Here is a 21066-nt window from a genome sequence, read left to right as displayed (position 1 = left end):
TTTTTTGGATGTGATTCATAAGAGTTAAGATATCATTCTTCTTGGAGATAATTTCTTCTGAGTTTGTAGAAGTACGTTGTATCTCAAGTTTTCCAATAGTACTATTTTTCGATTTTTCACTAGAATAAAAATAAAAAAATAGATAAAAAAAATATAAATTAATATTTTATTGCTAAAAGCAGACACTATGTACCAAAATAAGAATTTTGAAAGATAGGAATCATACTTCCAAATATCTTTTAACAACTGCACCTCTGGAACTTCTACATTTGTATAGATTTTGGTTGACGACGAAGAGGTTAGATTAAAAGTACCTACATATTAAGTAATAATAAAAAATAAAATAGATAGAAAAATAATGAAAATAATAATTAGTAAAATAATAACCAACAATAAACTTAAATTACCATTAAACTCTTTCACCATCGTTGACGTTATTATAATAGGAAAAGGTTTAGTGAAATCAGTAAGTTGGTTTTTCTGTTTTGTATACTCAGTAAAAACATTATTCCAAAGCTTAATTTGAACTCGTTTCCCCCTAATTACAAAAAAAAATATTAGATACACATAAAATAAATATACGTAAGAAGAATTATTTAAAAATAATAATAATAAAAAAAACATACATACCATTTATCTTCTATTCCGATAGAATCACCGATTTCGTTTACAACCATACCTACTATGTCTAATATAAAAATACAACACTGAAATATTAGAAAAAATAAAATTGATATAAAACAATCTATACATTTAGATAAAATAAACCAATATATTTACCGGGAAGTGAATAATTGTTGCGAAATTGATCCAAAGAATGTAATTGTATAAAATCAAATCTATGCATTGGAATTTTTCCATCATCCCCAATAGCTCGGACAATAGTGTTTTGAAAAAATTGAATCATTGTTTTGTTGTCACTGACAATGCGATATTGCTTCTTATTTGGTATGACTGAAAAGTATCTAATGGTGTAAACTTTTCCTTCAATCAATTTCGGACGAAATGGTTGAACAAAGTTGGATTTGATTGAGGCGTGAATGTAATCACCCTGTTATTAAATATAAGAAATTAAGTTAATTAGTTATAATAAAAACTAAAGAGGTTTAATTCAAAATTAATAGAGGTAATATTTTATAAGAAATACCTCCTCGTCCAATAGGACCATATCCAAACTTATTAAGTTATCTTGTTTGCGAAAATTCAGTACGTCAAACAGGCGAGAAACACGTACTTTGATTTTCCAATCATTTTTGCTTGAATTTAATTCTCTAATTAAATTTGATCTGTATGTAAAAACAAAAATCTCAAAATAAACACAATGTACATAACAAATACAAATATAATTTTTTTTTGAAAAAAGCAAAGAATTACCCAGCCATTGATGATCTACAACTGACACAATTACTAACACAAAATTTAATTGAACAAAATTTGATTGATTTGGTTTTGTATTGATACGAAATTTTGTTGGTGATGTATGATTGTCAATTTATAATGGTAGGTAACAGAAATTTATCGTATAATGGTAGATATGTTTTAAGATATGGTTATAAGTGTTTTTAAGTTATATTATTGGGCTATTGTTAAAAAAAAATTTATCTTATATTGATACTTATGATTATCAAATCCTAATATTGAAAATAATATTGTACTGTATTGTATTGAAAATAAAATTATATATTTTATTCCAATGCAAGAGTCCGGAGCTTGTGAGAATGAGGTATGATTGGCTGAGGAGTGTGGCTGGAAGGATTCAAACCGAGGTTGGTGATGCTACAACCATCTTATATTGATATTTAATAATGATATTTATTATCATAAAATTTATTGATAAATTATGAATGATTAATACCATATGATATGTACGGCCCTATTTTGGTGAAGATTTATCCTATGATATGCATGGCTCTTTTTGGTGAAGATAGTTTTTAACCATCTAAAATAAAATAAAATTTAATGTAGTAGGTGTTTACTATCATATGATATTTAAACTAAAGATATTTCAAAGAATTTTATAACTTTATATTATCATGCAATTAAATAAGATAATTATTTACATGGCATTAAAATTGGAGATATATCGAATCTTATTCGTCACTTTTATCTAGTTAGAATTTTATAACTTTATATTATCATGCAATTAAATAAAATAATTATTTACATGGCATTAAAATTGGAGATATATCGAATCTTATTCGTCACTTTTATCTAGTTGGCGAGTGAATTTTTTAATTCTAAAATAAAATAGAAATCTAATTTTTCATTGGTCCAAAATCTACCTTTGCTTACATGGCGCTCCCAATGCTCTCCAAAAATGCCTACTTTATTTATATATATTAGATTAGATTGATCACCCATAATTTGAAACCCATAAACGCAAGATTTGACAAGTTTTCGCTCATCAGTCTTCAGGTACACTTTCTCTCTCTACAATTTCCAGGGTTTTGATTATGCTGCTTTAATCAGAAATTACTGTTATACTGTTTGATATACGTACAATTGCATCAACAATATTGAATTTACGCCCAATTATTTCATCAACAATGTCGTTAAACCCTAGTTTTTCAAGTTTCGCCGGAAATTTTCACAATGCTTGTTTAAGTGTTTATGCTTTCAATTCAACTTAAATCTTTAGTGTTTCTGATCATTCTTTGTTGCTGCAACTCATACAAACAATGTGATTTTGGAGAAATTGAATTAGGCTAGGATTAATCAATTAGGGTTTAACTCGATTGTTTGTTTGATAGTGCTTTTGATTAGAATTTCATAGACGAACTAGCTCTAATTGACACTGTTGATTGTTCCCACTATTTGAGCAGGATGTTACATCAGAAAATTGCTGCAATAGCTTGTATGTGGAGTTCTGTTATGATATTAGTGGGGTTTCTTGCTCAATTTACGACGTATTCGAAATATGGGACGGTTTGGCTTATGTTTGGTTTTTACGGGATGACGATGGTGAATGTTTGGTATTTTCTTGTGCCCAATGCCAAAGCTCCATGTTACAAGGAACTGCATGTTTTCGATCTGGTTGCTGATCTGGGTCGGCTTTTTGGCATAATTCTTGCCGCTCTGGGTGAACTCTCAAACACCACCATCAAGGTATATATAAAACGTAATAATTTTGTTTTCGGGTTTTTCGAATTGTGCCTTTCGATTGCTTAATTGCTGGTTTACAATATGTAAGAAACAAGATACAACAATGTTTGTCATTAATATAGTCTGTCTAATATGTATGCAGGGTCCTGTTTGGTTGTTGTGGGTTGGTGTCGTTGGCTGCATACTGATGTTTGTCGGAGGTATGGCGAATCTGGTAGAAGAAATCGTGATCGAGAAGTTGGAAGGAAAGAGCTCACTCCCGGTGACGGAAGGCGAGTAATGTTTTGGTGGTTTTCCCTATATAGAGTGTTAACATTCTGATATCATGTTCTTGGTTTTTGGGTTATCATGGCTAGCTTGTATAAAGGTACTATAACTGAATTTTTTTGCTATCATGGTTTGTAAAGAGGTATAGCAAGTTAACTCGTAGGTATTATGCATTTATGCATATCACAATAGTAGTATTACTACCAAGACAAGCATCTAAGTGCTAAATACTAGTATTACTACCAAGACAAATACTAGCTTGGCAGGTTTGAAATGCTGAGGCGTTGATGAATTTCTGCTGATAAATACTAGTATTACTACTAAGACAAGCATCTAATTGCTAAAATTATACGTATCACTCTCGAGATTTTGGGGGAAAGATGTTCTTGTTGGTAACACTTGAATTGAAGGAGTGATATAGGGGATGGAGCAATGTATTATGTATATGACTTTCTCGAATCCATATTGATGAACTATTGATGATTGTGGAATCGTTTCTCGGCCTATTAGAGTAACAAGTTTGTTGCTAGAGTCGTTTACTTAGTTTTGTTTGATACAGCTTGAAACTTCTTTGATATTCTTGCGTTAATACCTTTCTCTTTAATCTCTCCCTTGTGTGATAATTCTCAACTACAACCATCAAGGCTGTAGAGCTCCAAACAAACAATGGAACAAAGAGTAAGGTTAAGTATAAATCACATGTCAAAATCACGCATCGATTATTTAACGTTTAATTTACTATAATAACCTAACGCCTTGAGGAAGCTTGTTAGCTTTTGCCAATTATTTATACTAATTTAATTTATTTTAAGCCTCCCATTATCATTAGGTATGTAATCATTTGTTTCATGAGTTCTACTATGTTATTTTACTATTAAGTATTAACTATTGTAATAACAAAAACAAGGATAAATGAAAATGAGATCACTCATATTATTCGTTATACTTTAAAGATTAAAAAAGCCAAAAGCCTGAAAGTAAAGAAATATTAGTAGATGACATAAACTAATAATAATAAAAAATAATTAAAAAAAAGGCGCCATAATTTGACATTACCCTATAAAAAAACACATAGACTTATCATCTCGTGTTTATTTTTTTTTTGTTGTTCATAAAATTTTTGAAAAATTATAGCAAAGGTAAGATACTTGCATAATTTGGCAATTTATCAAAATGGGTCGCATTTATATTACTTACTTGTTGTGCCAACTTTGTGTTTTATCTTACTATAGTATTTTGGTATTCATATCAGTTTCGATTGTATTGTCGTGTCGTGTTATAGATGGTCAACTCTAATTATTCCGACCATAACCGGTTATTCAACACCCCTAATGGGCCCTTCCACCAAATATTGGCCTTGAGGCCCTAAAAGGCTAAAATAATCGACGCTCATAATAGGAAAGTAAAAGCGTTAAATAAAAGCGTTTTCCAGAATTTCTCTTAACTTCAGAATTCAGATAAATAGAAATGAAATCACCCAAAAATTGAAACCCATAAAAAGAGGGAAAACCCAATATTTGACAAGTTTTCGCTCACCAGTCTTCAGGTACACTTTCTCTCTCTATAATTTCTAGGGTTTTGATTATGCTGATATACTGTTTAATTTACGTCCAATTGCATTAACAATGTCGAATTTACGCTCAATTGCATCAACAATGTCGTTGTTAAACCCTAGTTCAAGTTTCATCGGAAATTTTCACGTTGCTTCCTTGTTTATGCTTTCAATTCAACTTAAATCTTTAGTGTTTCTGATCATTCTTTGTTGCTGCAACTCATACAAACAATGTGATTTTTGAGAAATTGAAATTGCTTAGGAGTAATCAATTAGGGTTTAACTCGATAGAAAATGCTTTTGATTAGAAATTAGTAGACGAAGTTGCTCTAATTGACATTGTTCCCACTGTTTGAGCAGGATGAATTGTCACAAAATTGCTGCATTTTCTAATATATGGAGTGCTGTTATGATCTTAGTGGGGTTTCTTGCTGAATTTACGTCGTACTCGAAATATGGGGTGGTTTGGATTATATTTGGTTTTTTCGTGATAACGGTGGTGAATTTTTGGTATGTGCGTATGCTCACGGTCGTCAAAGCTTCATTTTACAAGGAACTGCAAAATTTCGAGCTGGTTGCTAGTGTGGGTCAGGTTTTTGGCATAATTCTTGCCGCTGTGGGTGACTTCTCAATCAACATCATCAAGGTATATATACTCTTGGTGGTAATTTTGTTTTCGGGTTTTTCGAATTGTGCCATTCGATTGCTTTGTTGCTGGTTTTCAATACGTAAGAAACAAGATACGTAGTACAATGTTTGTTACTTTGTTATTAATGAAGTCTGTCTAATCTGTATGCAGGGTCCTGCTTGGTTCGTGTGGGTCGGTATTGCTGGGTGTCTAATGATGCTCGTGGGAGGTGTGGCGAGTCTGGCTCAAGAAATTGTGATCGAGATGTTGGAAGGACCGAGCTTACTCCCGGTGAAGCAAGGCGGGCTGAAGAAGTAAAGGTTTTGGTGGTTTTCCCTATAGAGTTTTAACATTCTGATATCATGTTCTTGTATAACATGGCTTGTATAAAGGTACTGCAACTTGTTCACATGGTTATGGTTTGTAAAGAGGTATAGCAAGTAACTCGTAGGTATTATGCATTTATGCGTATCACAATAGTATATTAGTATGGCAGGTTTGAGATGTTGAGGCGTAGATGAAATTTTGCTGATAAATACTGTAGAATTACTACTAAGACAAGCATCTAAGTGCTACGGAGTATAATTACACTTATCACTCTCATTGTGAAAATTTTCTCGTCTAATTGCAAAATACTTTCTTATTCATGGTAATTGCAAATTACTTTCTTATACACTTTGTTCATGCTTCTTTTGTTCAATATCAATTTTAAGCTTGCACATTTGGATTTAAGAAATTCCCCTTGAAATTTCTTACTACCACCTTAAGACCAATATGAAATGCTGCAGCAAAAATGAAATGCTCGCATAGGAACCACATTCCACTGCATTGTTGACAAAGCTTAGAGTCGTGCAAACCACATGGAGAGTTTGTTCTCGATCACAAGCTCATCAGTCACCACCCAAAATATTTATAAATTTAAAAAGTTGTGACAAAACACATGTATATTGGTGTAAATAAGTAAATTATGCTTAGGTACTTTAAACTCTTTTTTTTTTTTTTACTCATGATAAAAAGATGCTATAATTTGACATTGCACTTTTAAAAAAATTCGTAGTCTCGTGTTCAATTTTTTGTTGTTCACAAAACTTATTAAAAATTATGTAAAAGACTGAAAGGTAAGATACTTGCATAATTTGACAATTTATAAATACGAATTGCATTTAGGCTGTTTTAATATTGGGTCAACTTTGTATTTTTTTTTTCTCAATACTAGTGCGGATGCTTGCTTCAATACTAATCATGTCTAAAAAGTTCTTTCAATTTGACATTATATTATAACTTTAGTTGCTAGTAGTGTTAATGAGAGAAGTATGTAAACAAATAAATTTTTCTTGAGTATAAATGTTCACACAATATTCAAGAGTTAAAAAAAAACAATTAACATTAATGAGAGCAATATATGTAAATAAACGTTTTATAGACATTCTCATTTTAACACATTTCATAAATGCATGGTCAAAATTTTAAAAGGAGTAAATACATAAATAAACATTTTTAGGGGTATTATCCTCTTATTACATTCATAAGAGTTTTCTCATACTTTTAAAAAAAGGTAGGGATTTTGACACTCATACCATTTTTGATCCTATTGTTGTGTCGTGTGGTGTGCTTTTAGAGGCCAATAAACATTCGACTATTCATGAGTAAGTATAGGCCCATATCTAGTATAGTTCATACCAAATTCTTTTTTTGTTTCAGTTTATATTGTTATTATTGACAAATATACTGTTATTGTTGATTTTATACTTTTATTTTTTATTTTTTTTTATTGTTATTATTCCAGTGAGATTTTCGATTAATAAAAGAAGGAAAGAGGAAAGTACGTATTTTCATTATACTGTTATTGTTAGTTTTATACGGAGTACTATTTTCGCCCCTTACTATGATTCATACCTGATAGCAACCCACCAGGCCTCTTCTTAAATATAGGCCCATGCCGAGTATAGTCCATACCAAATTTTCAGACTGCCAGCAGGAATTCTATTAGCCCCTTACGTGGAACTGTGGAAGTATAAAATTTACACTTAAATTCAGATAAAGAATTTTACTGAAATCAAAAAATTGACCCGTGTGATTTGACAAGTTTTACTGGAGAAGCTTTTTCTGTGTTCGCTCATCAATTTCGAGGTACATCTTCTCTCTATAATTTCTAGTGTTTTGATTATACTTTAGTTAGAAATTACTGATATACTGTTTAATTTACGCCCAATTGCATCACCAATGTCGTTGTAGAACCCTAGTTTTTCAATCTTATCGGAAAGTTTTAGGATGCTCGTTTTTGTTTTCAATTCAACTTAATCTTTAAGGTTTTTGATCATTAATGAATTAGGGTTTAACTCAATTGTTTGTTTAGAAAGTGAATTTGATTAGAATTTCATAGACGAATTTGTTCTAATTGACATTGTTCCCACTGTTTGAGCAGGATGTATGGTATGAAAATTACTGCAGCATTTTATATGTTGAGTTGTGGTATGATATTTCTGGGGTATCTTGCTCAATTTACGTCGTTCTCGAAAGTTGGGCATACGGTTATTATGTTTGGCTATGCCTTGTATATGGTGGTGTGTTTATGTCTGATCAAAATCAATCCCAAGGCTTCAAAGGAACACTGCGTTTACGAGTGGGTTTCTTTTGTGTGTCAAATTTTTGGCACAATTATTTCTTGTCTGGGCACAATCAACATCAAGGTATCCAGTATGGAGTAGTAATTTTGTTTTCGGGTTTTCTAATCGTGTCATTTGATTGTTTGGAGTTCGTTTGGGATCGTGTGTACTTTGTTTTTCAAAATTATAGTTCGTATGTTATACTATGTCATATAATTAGTCACAGTTTGGTTAAACTTATTAAAACCATGAGAATTTACGAAACTGACAACAGATCAAGTGGAAAAACTAGCCCTTAGTTGGTGGTTTACAATATGTCAATATGTATGTTATTGATAAGGTCTGTCTAATCTTTATGCAGGGTTCTAATAGTTTTGTTTGGGCTGTGGTCGGGGCCGTTGGGAGCCTGATGATGCTCATCGGAGGTGGGGTGATTTTGGCAAAAGAAATCCGGGTCGAGCAGCTTGAAGCAAAGATACTCCCGGTGGATCAAGGCGAGATGTAGTAGTAATTGGTTTTCCTATAGAGTTTAAACATTCTGAATTCATTTTTTTTTTGGGTTATCAGTCTTATCACACAGCTTGTATAAAGTTACTCTAACTGAATTTTTTGCTATCATAGTTTGTAAATAGGTAATACAGTAGCAAGTTACTCGTAGGAATTATGGCATTTAGATGTTGAGGCGTTGCTGATTTTCTAGTGATATGATAAATTTAAGTGCTAAAACTGCACTTATCACTCTCATAATGAAAATACTCTAATTTTCTAATTATTAATTGTTATTTTTAGAAAATCATTTTAGTCATACTTTGGAGTAATGGCCAGTAAATCAATCTCATGAATGTCATGAATTGGATTTTAAATTAGATCATGAGTTTTTTTAAATCAAGTTGGAATGCAGCCAATTATGTTGACTGGCCATAAATTTGGAGTAAACTAGACATATTTGGACTAATCTAATACGAAGTACTTCGTATATACTTTACTAGGTTCATGCTTCGTAATGATATACGTTATAAAAAATATGTTTGGTATCTTTATGGAATGGAAATAAATTGAGGAGTTTATGATCGAGGAGGGAAACACATTTTGTTTTTACTAGTTGGATAAGGGTAACTATTTGAGGGATTTTGTTACCTTTTGAAAACAGTATTTGTTACTTGTAGCTCATACCAAACTAATACAGTAGAAAGGGAAACACTTATTTGTTTACGTTTCCTACATTACAAATTTTCATACCAAACACCCCCTAAAATGCTCAAGATCAATTTAAGGTAAAAGCTTGCACATTTGGATTTAAGCTTAAGCTCGGTCAAGTTGAAGAAATACGAAGTAGCAGAGTTTAGGGAAGATTGAATAGCGTCTAATTTAGTACCCACACACCTTTTGTAAAAACCAATCTAAAACCTAGACTAGATCAACTAGTTTGGACAAAGTTTAGATCTTTGTATAATTTTATTCCTAGGGTTTTTATTTAATTTCGTGGCGCATCCGCTGGAGATGGTGGTGTCGATAGTGTTGGTGGACGGTTTAATGGATGAAGCTTGAACACGATGAAGATGGTGTTATCGTTGGTAGCTTCAATGGAGGAAGCATATTGGACACCATTATTAACGTTAACAAACAGAGTTATGATATGAGCTATGGTTGTTAATGATTATGTAGTTGACGAAGCACAAGTATGAGCTAGTTGTTATGACTAAGCACGACAAAATATGTTGATCATAAAGATCAACTAGGGTGAGCTTTGATTGCATTAAAGGCATGTTCACTTCAGCTTAATTTCAGTTTAGTTCAGCTTCTAATTTCCTTCTCTCATAAAATATTCATTTCAATTCTATTCAGTACAGTTCAACCCAGCTCCAATCAGTTCACCTCAGCTCTAATCAGTTCAGTTCAGCTCAGCTCCAATCAATTCAGTTCAGCTCAACTTAGTTCAGTAAATGTGAATAAGCCCTAAGTTAAAATTATAAATTGATTGAAAAGCTCTAAAAAAAAATTCCATATAATTCAAGATAATAAAAAAAATACTTTAATTCATAACTCAACAAAGTTCCTTGATAAACAACTCTTATGGCTACATTGTGAATCAACAAAAGTATGAGGGAAAAACATCTGATAAAAAAAAAATAAAAAAAATAAAAAAAAATAAATCCATTTATTATTATTTTTTAAGAAAAAAAAAACAAGATAAATTAATTTCAAATCAAGCTTTGTCGAGGACCACGAACTACAAGGAAAAAAGCTCATACACATGCATTCAGATTTGTTAATAGTATCCAATCTTACCTCTAATTCATTTGTCATGTGTTTATCGTACCACTTAATGAGCCATCATGTGTATGTTAACATGATAAATAAAATAACACATTACTCTTTTAAGAAAATTTAAAATATTCACAAGATACTTACTTAACGCATTTTTTTTTTTGGTGAAGGTACATAACGCATTATATAATTGCAATAGATTTTTTTGCATAGCACATTATACTTTCAACTCTTCAAATAATGTGTGACGCTTTACATAAAATCTAATTACAATAATCTTGGACTAGTGGTGATTAAAAAAATATACATTATTGATTATTGAACCATCCTATTACAAAGTAATGAAAGCATGGAGTAATTTTTTTTTTTTTTAGGTATGGAGTAATTTAGTCAGAATGTCTTTTTACACTAAACGAGTATTTATCTTGAAAATAAAATGATAACCGTTGATCTGCTTAGATCTAACGGTTGGAATTATATGATGCGTTTCATTAATCTTCATCCTCCCCTGTTTTCATTTTTATTTTATTTCTGGAGCTTCTCACTTAAACGCTGCGTCTCTTTATCTCTCTCTCCTCCTTGAAGCGTACTCTGAATTCTCCATTGAAGCAGCTGCTGAGCTTACTCTCCTCCATTGAAGCAGCTTTTGAGGTATGATGTTTTTTTCCTATTTCTGTAATAATCGAACACCAATTTCACAATCTAGGGTTTAACTTCTTGTTATAGTTGATTAATTGCCAGTATTCTCAATTTAGGGTTCTTCTTAGGCAATTGAATTATTGTGTATAAATTCTGAAGTTATGAAAGATTATAACGAGTGAATTTGGTGCTAGAATTTTGCTATGTGCAATTAAGTTAGATTGCTAGAACTAAGCGAGATTGCGAGAAGAATGTTATTTGATCTTCCGATCCTAATCTGATTCGGTTGCTAATGTGTTGCACTTTTTGACCCTAATCTAGCCCTCGAGCTGAGCCGAAAATATTTGAGGCAATTCGAGCTTCGAGCCGAGCCTGTCTAATATATTGTAGCTCGAGCCTATCACTATTCGGGCTCGGCTTGAAGGTTTAGCACGCCTAATATTTGATTATATACTCCACAAGATTGCATGAGAAATTGGATGTTGAATTATCTATTTATCTTCTTCATTGTTAGGCTATGCAATCGATGGTTTTATTATGTACAAGTATAATGATACGATATCTGTATGGTTCGGTGATAATTACTACTATTATGGTTTGTTTAAGGAAAATTTGTCGCTTAGAGGCTTTAATATAGGTCCCTTTGAAATTATATAGTTTTAAAAATAATAAAATTTTGCAATATACATCTTTATGAACCGCCTTTGAATCTTATATTGAGACCTCTTTCAAGTATAATGAATCGAGCTTGATAGTATCAACCAATCAATCAATCAATCAAAGCCTTAATCCCATAAGTGGGATCGGCTACATGAATCAAAAGTGATTATTCCATATAATTAAAACCAGCAAGATTACTCTCTATTATTCTTCGATCACCAATTGACACTTTCTTCATAAAAATTCTTTTAATAGATCAAACTAACTTTAATGCCATCTTTATATACATATCTTGATATTAAACAATAATAAATAACATGAGATTCCTAAGCAAAATTATTGATCAATCAATCGAGCTTGATAATAATGTCAAAAAATTCCATATTTACCATCTGTCTTGTATCCGGTCAATAAAAGAAAAAGAGAAAAAAATTGTATCGTCCTTATGCTCAGCAAATAACGAGAATCCTCCTTTCTTTCTGGTAGAGCAGGGCCTATGTTACTCAAACTCGGCTAGAAGTGTAATACACCGGTATGTGTCCAAGTGATAGGCATGGCCACTTTATGATTTTATTTGCCTAACTTTGGCAAGAAATGAGGTGTCCAAGTGTCAAACAAATAACCAGAATCCTCCTCTCTTTCTAGTAGAGTAGGGCCTATGTTACTTAGACTCGGCTTGAAGTGTAATTCTCCGGTATGTGTCCAAGTAACAGGCATGGCCAATTTATGAAATTTTTTCCTAACTTTGGCGAAAAATGAAGTTTCCAAGTGTCAAATCAAAGTCCGAATGTTGAGTATCCGTCATGAGGGTCGTTCGTATTTGAGGTGAAAGAAGAGCTTGAAAAATCATAAATTGGGTATAATAAAAGAATTTTTGTTTGCCTAATTTATATGACTCATGTTGAATAACACTATCCTTAAGCTGTATAATGGACCTAGTTTTCCTTGTAATATATTGTCATTTTGTCCATCAGGAAGAAATAATGAATAGTTAATAACTATTCTTGCTTAATTTAGAGTAATGTGATGTCTAATTGAAGGTCAATTTTTAGCTTAAAGATTGTTTTATTAAAATATCGAAAATGTGTGGTTTGGAAATTTTGCTAATGAATTTCTTAAAGAAAATGCTGGATATAATGATATTTTGTGAATGCTGCAACCCCTCTACTCCCAAATAAAATGGTAGTAAATGTTTGTCAAACTGGAAATGCAACACATAGCTAATCTGAGCGGGTGATTGATTTCATTTTGGAAATTTTCAACTGTTGTTGACCTTGTGCTGCAGGAGTTTATTGCTGCATCTGTGTGGGGCTACTTGTGTAATGGCATCTGTGTCGAGTCAGCCACAGTTCCGTTACACTCAACCACCATCAAAGGTGCTTCATTTGAGAAACTTGCCTTGGGAATGCACCGAAGAGGAGCTGATTGAATTGGGGAAGCCTTTTGGGAAAGTTGTCAACACAAAGTGCAATGTTGGGGCCAACAAAAATCAAGCGTTCATCGAATTTGTAAGTGCCAATAATATTTCTGTCTTACTATCAACACCAACAACCACCCCCCACCCCCACCCCCACCCCCCCCCCCCCCCCCCCCCCCCAACCCACCCACCCACCCAAAACTAAAAGAAGGAAAGTGGCATTGTAAAAAAATTTACTAGGTAATAAATAGTACTGATAACAAATTGTTTGGACAAGGGCTGATTAGCATTGAAATTTTGTTACTGAGCTGAGATTTAGTAAGTAGCTGATGCTTACCTTCTGTGTGCAATTTATATTTATTTTTGTTTTAATTTTATAAGTATAGATATCTTGGGATTTTCAAGGATTACTTGATTAACGACGTTCATAGGAACCGGGTAAATCTTTAATTTATTTTTTTGGTTTTAAATGACTGTTTGTCCTCTTTTGTTTCTACTCCTGTATCTGCTTATCTGAGCTGTTATCATAATTGAATTTCCCTATAAAGAAATCTATCATTTTTTACTGCATTCTTGCGATATAGTGTTTATGTGGTCAGAGTATGGTAGATTGATTGGAGTGAAGGATAATGTGGAAATGGAAGCCTGCTATCATATTCTAGGTGAACAAAAGATCTTAGTATGAATATATATTGTGCAGACATGACAAATCCTGTTCTTAGTCTTATGTGTTTGTTGTTGAACCTTATTGATCAAATCTCATGAGGTCTTGCTTAAGGAATTCGGAGTCAGATTTTAACAGAGTTATACTTTCTGTCGTGTCAGATTAAGTGGAACATGGACTGGAAATGATGGATTTTTTTTTTTTTCTTTTGAAAGAAGGAAGTGATGGAGTTTAATGTGCCCCTATTTGACTGTTAGTTTTGGATTCTGGATGTCATGATTGATATACATGTTTATTTCTTTTCTAGGCGGACCTTAATCAGGCCATTGCCATGATATCCTACTATGCTTCATCATCAGAACCTGCTCAAATACGGGGAAAAACTGTATACTTACAGTATTCCAATAGACAAGAAATTGTGAACAATAAGACCACTGCTGACACTGCAGGAAATGTGTTATTGGTTACCATTGAGGGAAATGAAGCTCGGCAAGTCAGTATTGAAGTATTACACTTGGTAAGTCACACATATGCTCCTCCATGTTATGACATGAGATATAGCTGAGTCTGACTGCAGAGATCCTTGGGGTTAGTTTTCGGACTAGGCTATAATTGGTCATACTTAATAAGCCATTTATTTGACATGAGTGTAAATGGATCAGCAGGCCCTTGTCAAGGATATATCTTCGATGGCAGCTTAATGCGTCGGGAGAAAGAGCGCATGTGTGTTTGTCTCCTTTCTCCTTTTCCTAACACTGCCTCTTTCTTCCCTACTTTTCTCCCTCTTTCATCTACCCCTACAGTTCTTAAGAGTTATGAGTGCTCATTATGCTGTACTGCTGTGCTTCCTCTTTCCTTGTGTGAATGTCATGTTATATATTTTTTAAATTACAGTAATATTCTGATTGATGATAGTAAATCATGTTAAATTTCCGTACATAGAATATAATTTTAAACATTCATTATTATTCTGTTTTGTATACAACCTGGCAATCTGCTACATGTTGTGTTTCTATAGTTTCTTTGTGCAATATTTTTTTCTCTCTCTTATATGTTATGTTAAGGCATTGTTGAAGGATGCGTATGTAGCCTAATGCCTACTATGTAGGCATTTGGATTGGCATATTCTGACTCGATAGTCTGATCTAATATTCTGGAACCTGGTATGGGAACTCAATCTCTGTCATGACTTGGTAATATTTGACTGTTACTTGTTGAAATAAAACTTGCATTGACTTAAGATTATTTATTCAGTTGCACTTCAAATGTTTCTAAGCCCTTAAGCATAGGGTTGTATATGTAATGAGCTTGAACTAACTTTTCTCCCCAATTTCAAGATTAGTGGGTCTATTTTAATTCAATAGTGTGCTGTTGTGAGCTGAATTTTCTCCTTGATTTCCATTGTTATGGATTTAACATCACCTAGAGGAACTTTTCTAAAGAGGCTTCCTCCTTGGTTGGATCTTGATTCTGTGTACATTCTATTTGAAGTGCGGACAATTTAGTCTATTATGAGCCAAAATGCTGAAGAACAGTGAATATTTTACTTTCATTGACATCAAATTAGATGCAAGTCTATTTGTATTTTGTACATCATTAAGCTTTGTAGATTTAGTGATGATGAAAACTTTTGTATTGCATTTAAGTATTTTTGGTTCGGTTATGCAGATTGAGTATATTTTTCCTTTTCAATCCACAAAGAATAGGCTGACCGCTGACTTTATAATTGTCTTGATGCTGTTTTCAATCGTATTCTCTAGACATGTTTGTTTCTGAATGAGATATTGCTGATGCAGGTATTTTCAGCATTTGGATTTGTACACAAGATTACAACTTTTGAAAAGACAGCTGGATTTCAGGCAAATCTTTTAATTTTTGTTCTTTTTGTTTCTTCCTCTCTACGCTCCTCTCCTGTTGTTTATCATCCTTTTCACTGCTGCTGCTGATTGTGGTTATTTAAGAAATCATTGTGCTATTTTGCATGTCTTACTGAAAATGAAGCCTCACTCTGTTCTCTCTTTCTCCTTGCAGGCGTTGATTCAGTTTTCTGACACAGAAACTGCGTCGTCTGCAAAGAATGCTCTTGATTCAAGAAGCATCCCAAGGTGATTTTGGATTTATTGTGTGGCTTCAGGCGTTGTCCACATTTAGTGGATCTTACACTATGCATGTCAATCCTGTATGCGCTGGAATCAGTTGAAGTTGTGAGAATCCTTCTCGCATCATTTTTCATTGATAGTCTTAGATTCCTGCGTGTGGATATTATGCAAACCTCATCACCCCCCCCCCCCCCCACTCACCCAAAAAAGGGGAAAAAAAAAATCTTATCAATTACACTCTAAATTCTTATCTTAATAACTGTGTTGAGATGCGAGGTGCCCACACTTAGGGTCGTCCTAAAGGTATATAGCATCTCATGATAGCATATTAGCTGATGCGTGGTATGGTGTCCCATTCATGCAGTGTTAGTATTTTACAGAGTATGATCTAGGGTTTCCTTCTCCGTGCTTACGCTTGTCAAGTTGTCACATTACCTGGCTATATGGATACAAAGTTATGAATGAATTTGATTGTGTGAAAGTGTATGTTATTAGTATTGTGGCTGATTTTATGCTGTTGACTTAGGTACCTACTTCCAGAGCATGTTGGGCCCTGCACTCTCAGGATAACTTATTCTGCACATACTGATTTGAGCGTCAAGTTCCAGAGTCACCGCAGCAGGTTAATTTCTCCTTGCTGTTATTGTTTTATAAAGTTCTCACAGATTTTGACATTATGACTTTTATTGTCTCAATTATAGTATCTCTTTTGTGAACAATTATTTAATTATCGATCTGTGTTTTTTTAGGGATTACACTAATCCATACCTTCCGGTTGCCCCATCTGCTATAGATGCAGCTGGTCAGGTAAGGCATACAATCTTGAACTTTTACCCCCCCCCCCCCCTCCCCCCCCCCCCCCCCCCCTCCTCTTTTCCTGGTGATAGGGTTTTTGTTTTTCCTTTCGTGGACATTTTACATTCATCTAAAAGTGTCCTGGATCAGAGAACTTTTGTTTCTGTCCCTAAATAAACTTCCACGCTACTAATTAAGTTGTCTTGAAAATAATTCGCTCTCTTTCAGTTTGGTAAAGTTCATTATAAATGTGATTTTCCATTCTTGCCCTAAAACAGCTGTAGGGGCGTTTGGCTCACAAGTTAGTATGGGTTTGAAGTTAGGAATGAAATCATAGTGGTATCGATTTGGATCTTGATATTAAATACCACGTGTTTGGTAAATATTCTGGAATGATTTTTTTTTTTTTTTTTAAAAAACTCCATAACCTTGGGGGGGTTTGAGGTATGAGTTTTAAATGTAAACACATGGTATGTGTTTTAGTCATTCTAAACCCATACCTTATACCAAAATATTGTGAACCAAACACCTCCTGTGTAGTATGCTTACAGATGTGGAATGCATTGAATAGTTATGTAACTTATGTTAATCACACAAGCATTCCTAATTGCATGTTTAAGACCTTTAAGTTGAAAGATATTGATTAATGTTCAAAGTAATTATCATTTGATTTACATGCTGACAATTGAAGCAAGAATTTCCTTAATAACCATTTTTGTGCTTGTGTAGATACTGTATTCATATGTTTATGTGTACACACACAGAATACTCATACTTGTGCTTGTGCTTACACGTGCTACTACAACCAGAAGTTTCTAGATTCTAGCTAGTTTCATGCATTACTAGGTTGTTGGCTGGAAATCTGTACTTCATGTCGGTGGCAAATTGTTTACTGTTGTATTTACATTTTCTCCCTTCTCTATTCTTATGTTTTGATTGCCAACATTATTCATATTTGCAGCTTAGTGTGGGTGTGGATGGGAAAAAGCTGGAACCTGAGAGTAATGTACTATTGGCTTCAATTGAGAACATGCAGTATGCTGTCACATTAGATGTCCTGCACACGGTATTGTCATTATATCTGGATATTTATTTACCTTTTACAGACCCTTTGGTAGTCGATAATAAATGGTGGTAATAAAAATGAAGTGTAAGTGTAAATTAGGAAGGAAATTAACCTTGTAATCGCCATGGTAAGGCAATTTTATCCTCAAGCATGTGTTTTCTTCAAGTTTTTTCATTACCATCCTTTACCACTTGGGAGGAGGTATTAGGTGGCAATGAAAATTTCTAAAGAAAAATGGTCAATTTGGGGTGAGCTAGCATTACAATGGGAATGGACGTAGATTTTCCTTACAAATTTATTCCCCCATAGGCCCCATTAACATCATTCATGGCTCTCTACCAAACATACCGTTAGGGTATTGCAGATAGTGTCATTTACTGATTTCTTTCCTTGTTCTAGGTCTTTTCTGCCTTTGGACTTGTGCAAAAGATTGCTATGTTTGACAAAAATGGAGGGCTGCAAGCTTTGATTCAGTACCCTGGTGAGTGCCAAACTTATGGGCTTTATTTCCGCCTATTATGGTTTTCAACTATAAAAAAAATTGTTCAAAAATAGATCTCTAGTTTTTAAGAAGGTAATGATCTTGCTGATGCCTATGTCCATAGCAATGTAAAAGGGCATGCCTTTATGGTTGATAAATTTTCTGGAAATATTCCTTGATAAATTAAATTATGCTGGGCACAGGAAACATCATGGATTTTTATATCATCCATATAATTTGCATGTGGTAAGGAGTTGAACTTCCTTCTTGTCTGTCCTTCAGCTCTCTCTTTCTCCTCTTTAGCTTTTCAACTTCTCCATCTCTAACATGAGCCATATAATTTGTTTATCATCTCTGGGGTTCTTGGTGTCATCTCTTTGCCTGAGGCTTCCCTATGCTGCAGCAGTGTGCATTTTCTCAAAAGTAGCTGCTAGTTACGCTGAGTGGCAGGGAGTACTCTCTCTCTCTCTCTCTCTCTCTCTCTCTCTCTCTCTCTCTCTCTCTCTCTGGCTCCTTTTCTCTTCTTTGAAAGGATTTCACTTTTTTTTTTCTCTCTTCAAAATTCCTGTATGAATCAAGGAACATGCTTTTGTGCTTTCATTAGCTAAAGAAGGTTCTGTTGAGACTAGCTTGATGAATTTATACTTATAAATGAGATGTCTTGGCAATTTATGGTATGACATTGGAGATACCTATTTTCCTGCTATGGGTTAACGTTTTAGAATTGTTGGTCTCCTAGATAGTACACTTAAAAGTGTGTTAGCTATCATTCGTCGCTCATTATGTAGCTGTTAAAAATGAAACTGGAATATAGCATGCATGAAGCTTGCAATCTTGGGAGGAGTGTTTGTTGCTGTGCTCGGAATCTCTGATAAGTAGCCCACTAGTTTTGTTGTCTGCTTCTCTCTCTAGCCTTTTTTTTTGTTTTTTTGTTTTTTTTTTTTGTTTGTTTGTTGGGGGGCGGGGAGGCATATTGGCAAAACCAGACTTGTCTTTTAACTGCTGCTGATACTATACATTCCTTGAGAATTTTGGGGTACTTAGAAGGATCTGTGCTTTGAAAGACTGAACTTTGTGATTTTCACAGATGTTCAGACAGCTGTTGTTGCAAAAGAAGCACTTGAGGGACATTGCATATATGATGGAGGGTTTTGCAAACTCCACCTATCATATTCACGGCACACTGATTTAAGTATTAAGGTACTGATTACTACTTTCTCTTTTGAATACATTAGCAACATTTTCTTTGTTAGATACAGCTAACACTGATTACCTCTTTAATTCCATTGTTGGATGTAATTTGGTTGTAGGTCTTTTTTGAATCATGGGTGTGTATCTTCTTCTTCTTCTTATTATTATTAAAAAAAATTGTGATGTGCTTTTTTTTTTTTGAGGAAGAAATTGTGATGTGCTTATATATTAATAAGTGAGCTCAAAAATATAAAATATTTTTCATTTAAGCTACAAACTGTGCATCTACTTCTAATTCCTGCTTGTTCTAAGCTTCTTATTTCTCAACATTACTTTAAACCTTTGCTCAATAAACACCCTAGGAAACAGTAGAGTGAAAAGAAATGAGTGAACCTATTGCAGATCCATATATATTTTATGATGTACTTAAGTTCTAATATCTTTTCCTCATCTAGAAGATTTCATTGGATTTGCCATGTGCCATTCGTATATTTTTCTTAAAATTGCTTTACTCAAAGTCACAGTTACTTTTTGATGTGATTCTAACTTATGTTACAGTGATGTCCATTTTTAATTTTGCGAGGACTTTTCTTCCTTGATGTGTAAACATTGTTGACTGTGTATGTCTGAAACTCCAGGTAAACAATGACAGAAGCCGAGACTATACAATTCCTATTCATGGGGCCATGATTCAACCCTCAATTCTCGGACAACAGCCAACAGGAGGGCCAATGTCGGGAGTTACTGCTGCTCCTTATAATGGTGGGCAATATCCAGGACCACCTCCTTCATCAGGAGGCTGGGCACCACCTCAACATATGCACATGCAGATGCCAATGCAAAATTACCCATACAACATGCCACCTGGATCTGGTGCTGCACCTCCTGGTCCTCCTGGCACCATGCCGCCAGGATCCATGCCACCAGGGTCAATGCCACTCGATATGGGACCTGGAACAATGCATATGCAGAACCCAAATGGCTTGTCGCAGCCACCTGCTATGCCTCCATACAGTCAATGACATGATGTGGCTTGAAGATTGACTGGGTTCTACTGAGGTTTTTGGGTTTGGGAATGTGAGCAAAAAAATCCAGCCTGCCAATCTCAATTCTTGATTTGTTGAGGGCTTGCTATGATTTCATTTAGAATACAAATAACTTTTTATTGTTTAAACTATTTCCTAAATACTTAACGGTTGAGCTTCTTTGGACCTCTTACATTCTGGTATAAAAAATCTTTATGCTGCCATGGAAAAAGCTCTGTTTACTTCATATGTGCGATCTTTAATCTTGGTAAATACTCGTATCCGTTTTAGGTTGACATAATACCATATTGGTGCATTGAGGTTTCAATAATTCTACTTTGGTGACCTGTGTATTGAATTTTGTTTTATTTTGATGTTCAATGGTTTGGTAATCTCACTTTGGTGCTCGAGATTTAAACTTTTTTCCACTTTCATGCTAAAAATACATGCTCACTTTTGTAACAAAAGATCAAATTCTTCATTTTTATCTCACGCAAAGGAAAAATAAAAGTTTACAAATTCTATCCATTTAGAAAAATACGCTAAACCTCAAGAAATTGGGCGTGCCCAAAAGGAAGTGAATGTTAGAGGGTTTGATCAAGGATC

At 33.8% G+C, this 21066-nt stretch overlaps 3 protein-coding genes and 1 long non-coding RNA gene across 4 annotated transcripts; all 4 read left to right on the top strand.

Moving 5' to 3' along the window:
* The first annotated feature begins 2385 nt into the window (after nt 1–2385).
* LOC145609248 (uncharacterized) lies at nt 2386–3722 on the top strand. The gene is made up of 3 exons (XM_081664779.1): nt 2386–2415; nt 2823–3105; nt 3245–3722. The coding sequence occupies exons 2-3, from the start codon at nt 2824–2826 to the stop codon at nt 3380–3382; spliced, it is 420 nt and encodes a 139-aa protein (XP_081520905.1). The 5' UTR covers nt 2386–2415; nt 2823; the 3' UTR covers nt 3383–3722.
* Nucleotides 3723–4994: 1272 nt separating this feature from the next.
* On the top strand, nt 4995–6039 carry LOC145607506 (uncharacterized). The gene is made up of 3 exons (XM_081663136.1): nt 4995–5080; nt 5282–5567; nt 5721–6039. Exons 1-3 carry the CDS (start codon nt 4995–4997, stop codon nt 5865–5867), a joined length of 519 nt encoding a protein of 172 aa, XP_081519262.1. The 3' UTR covers nt 5868–6039.
* Nucleotides 6040–7546: 1507 nt separating this feature from the next.
* On the top strand, nt 7547–8865 carry LOC145609249 (uncharacterized). Its single transcript, XR_014105994.1, has 3 exons — nt 7547–7679; nt 7975–8239; nt 8517–8865. It is a non-coding gene; the product is annotated as an uncharacterized LOC145609249 (long non-coding RNA).
* Nucleotides 8866–10936: 2071 nt separating this feature from the next.
* Nucleotides 10937–20692, top strand: LOC145609247 (polypyrimidine tract-binding protein homolog 2-like). Its single transcript, XM_081664778.1, has 11 exons — nt 10937–11074; nt 13008–13230; nt 14111–14320; nt 15600–15662; nt 15835–15908; nt 16429–16524; nt 16652–16709; nt 17659–17763; nt 18163–18244; nt 19332–19444; nt 20074–20692. The coding sequence occupies exons 2-11, from the start codon at nt 13045–13047 to the stop codon at nt 20455–20457; spliced, it is 1371 nt and encodes a 456-aa protein (XP_081520904.1). The 5' UTR covers nt 10937–11074; nt 13008–13044; the 3' UTR covers nt 20458–20692.
* Nucleotides 20693–21066: the final 374 nt, after the last annotated feature.

The sequence above is a fragment of the Chenopodium album genome, chromosome 23 (genome assembly GCF_948465745.1).
Source record: "Chenopodium album chromosome 23, dcCheAlbu1.1, whole genome shotgun sequence".
NCBI lineage: Eukaryota > Viridiplantae > Streptophyta > Magnoliopsida > Caryophyllales > Amaranthaceae > Chenopodium > Chenopodium album.
The sequence above is the reverse complement of the archived record's forward strand: the minus strand, read 5'-3'. Positions and strand labels throughout refer to the sequence as shown.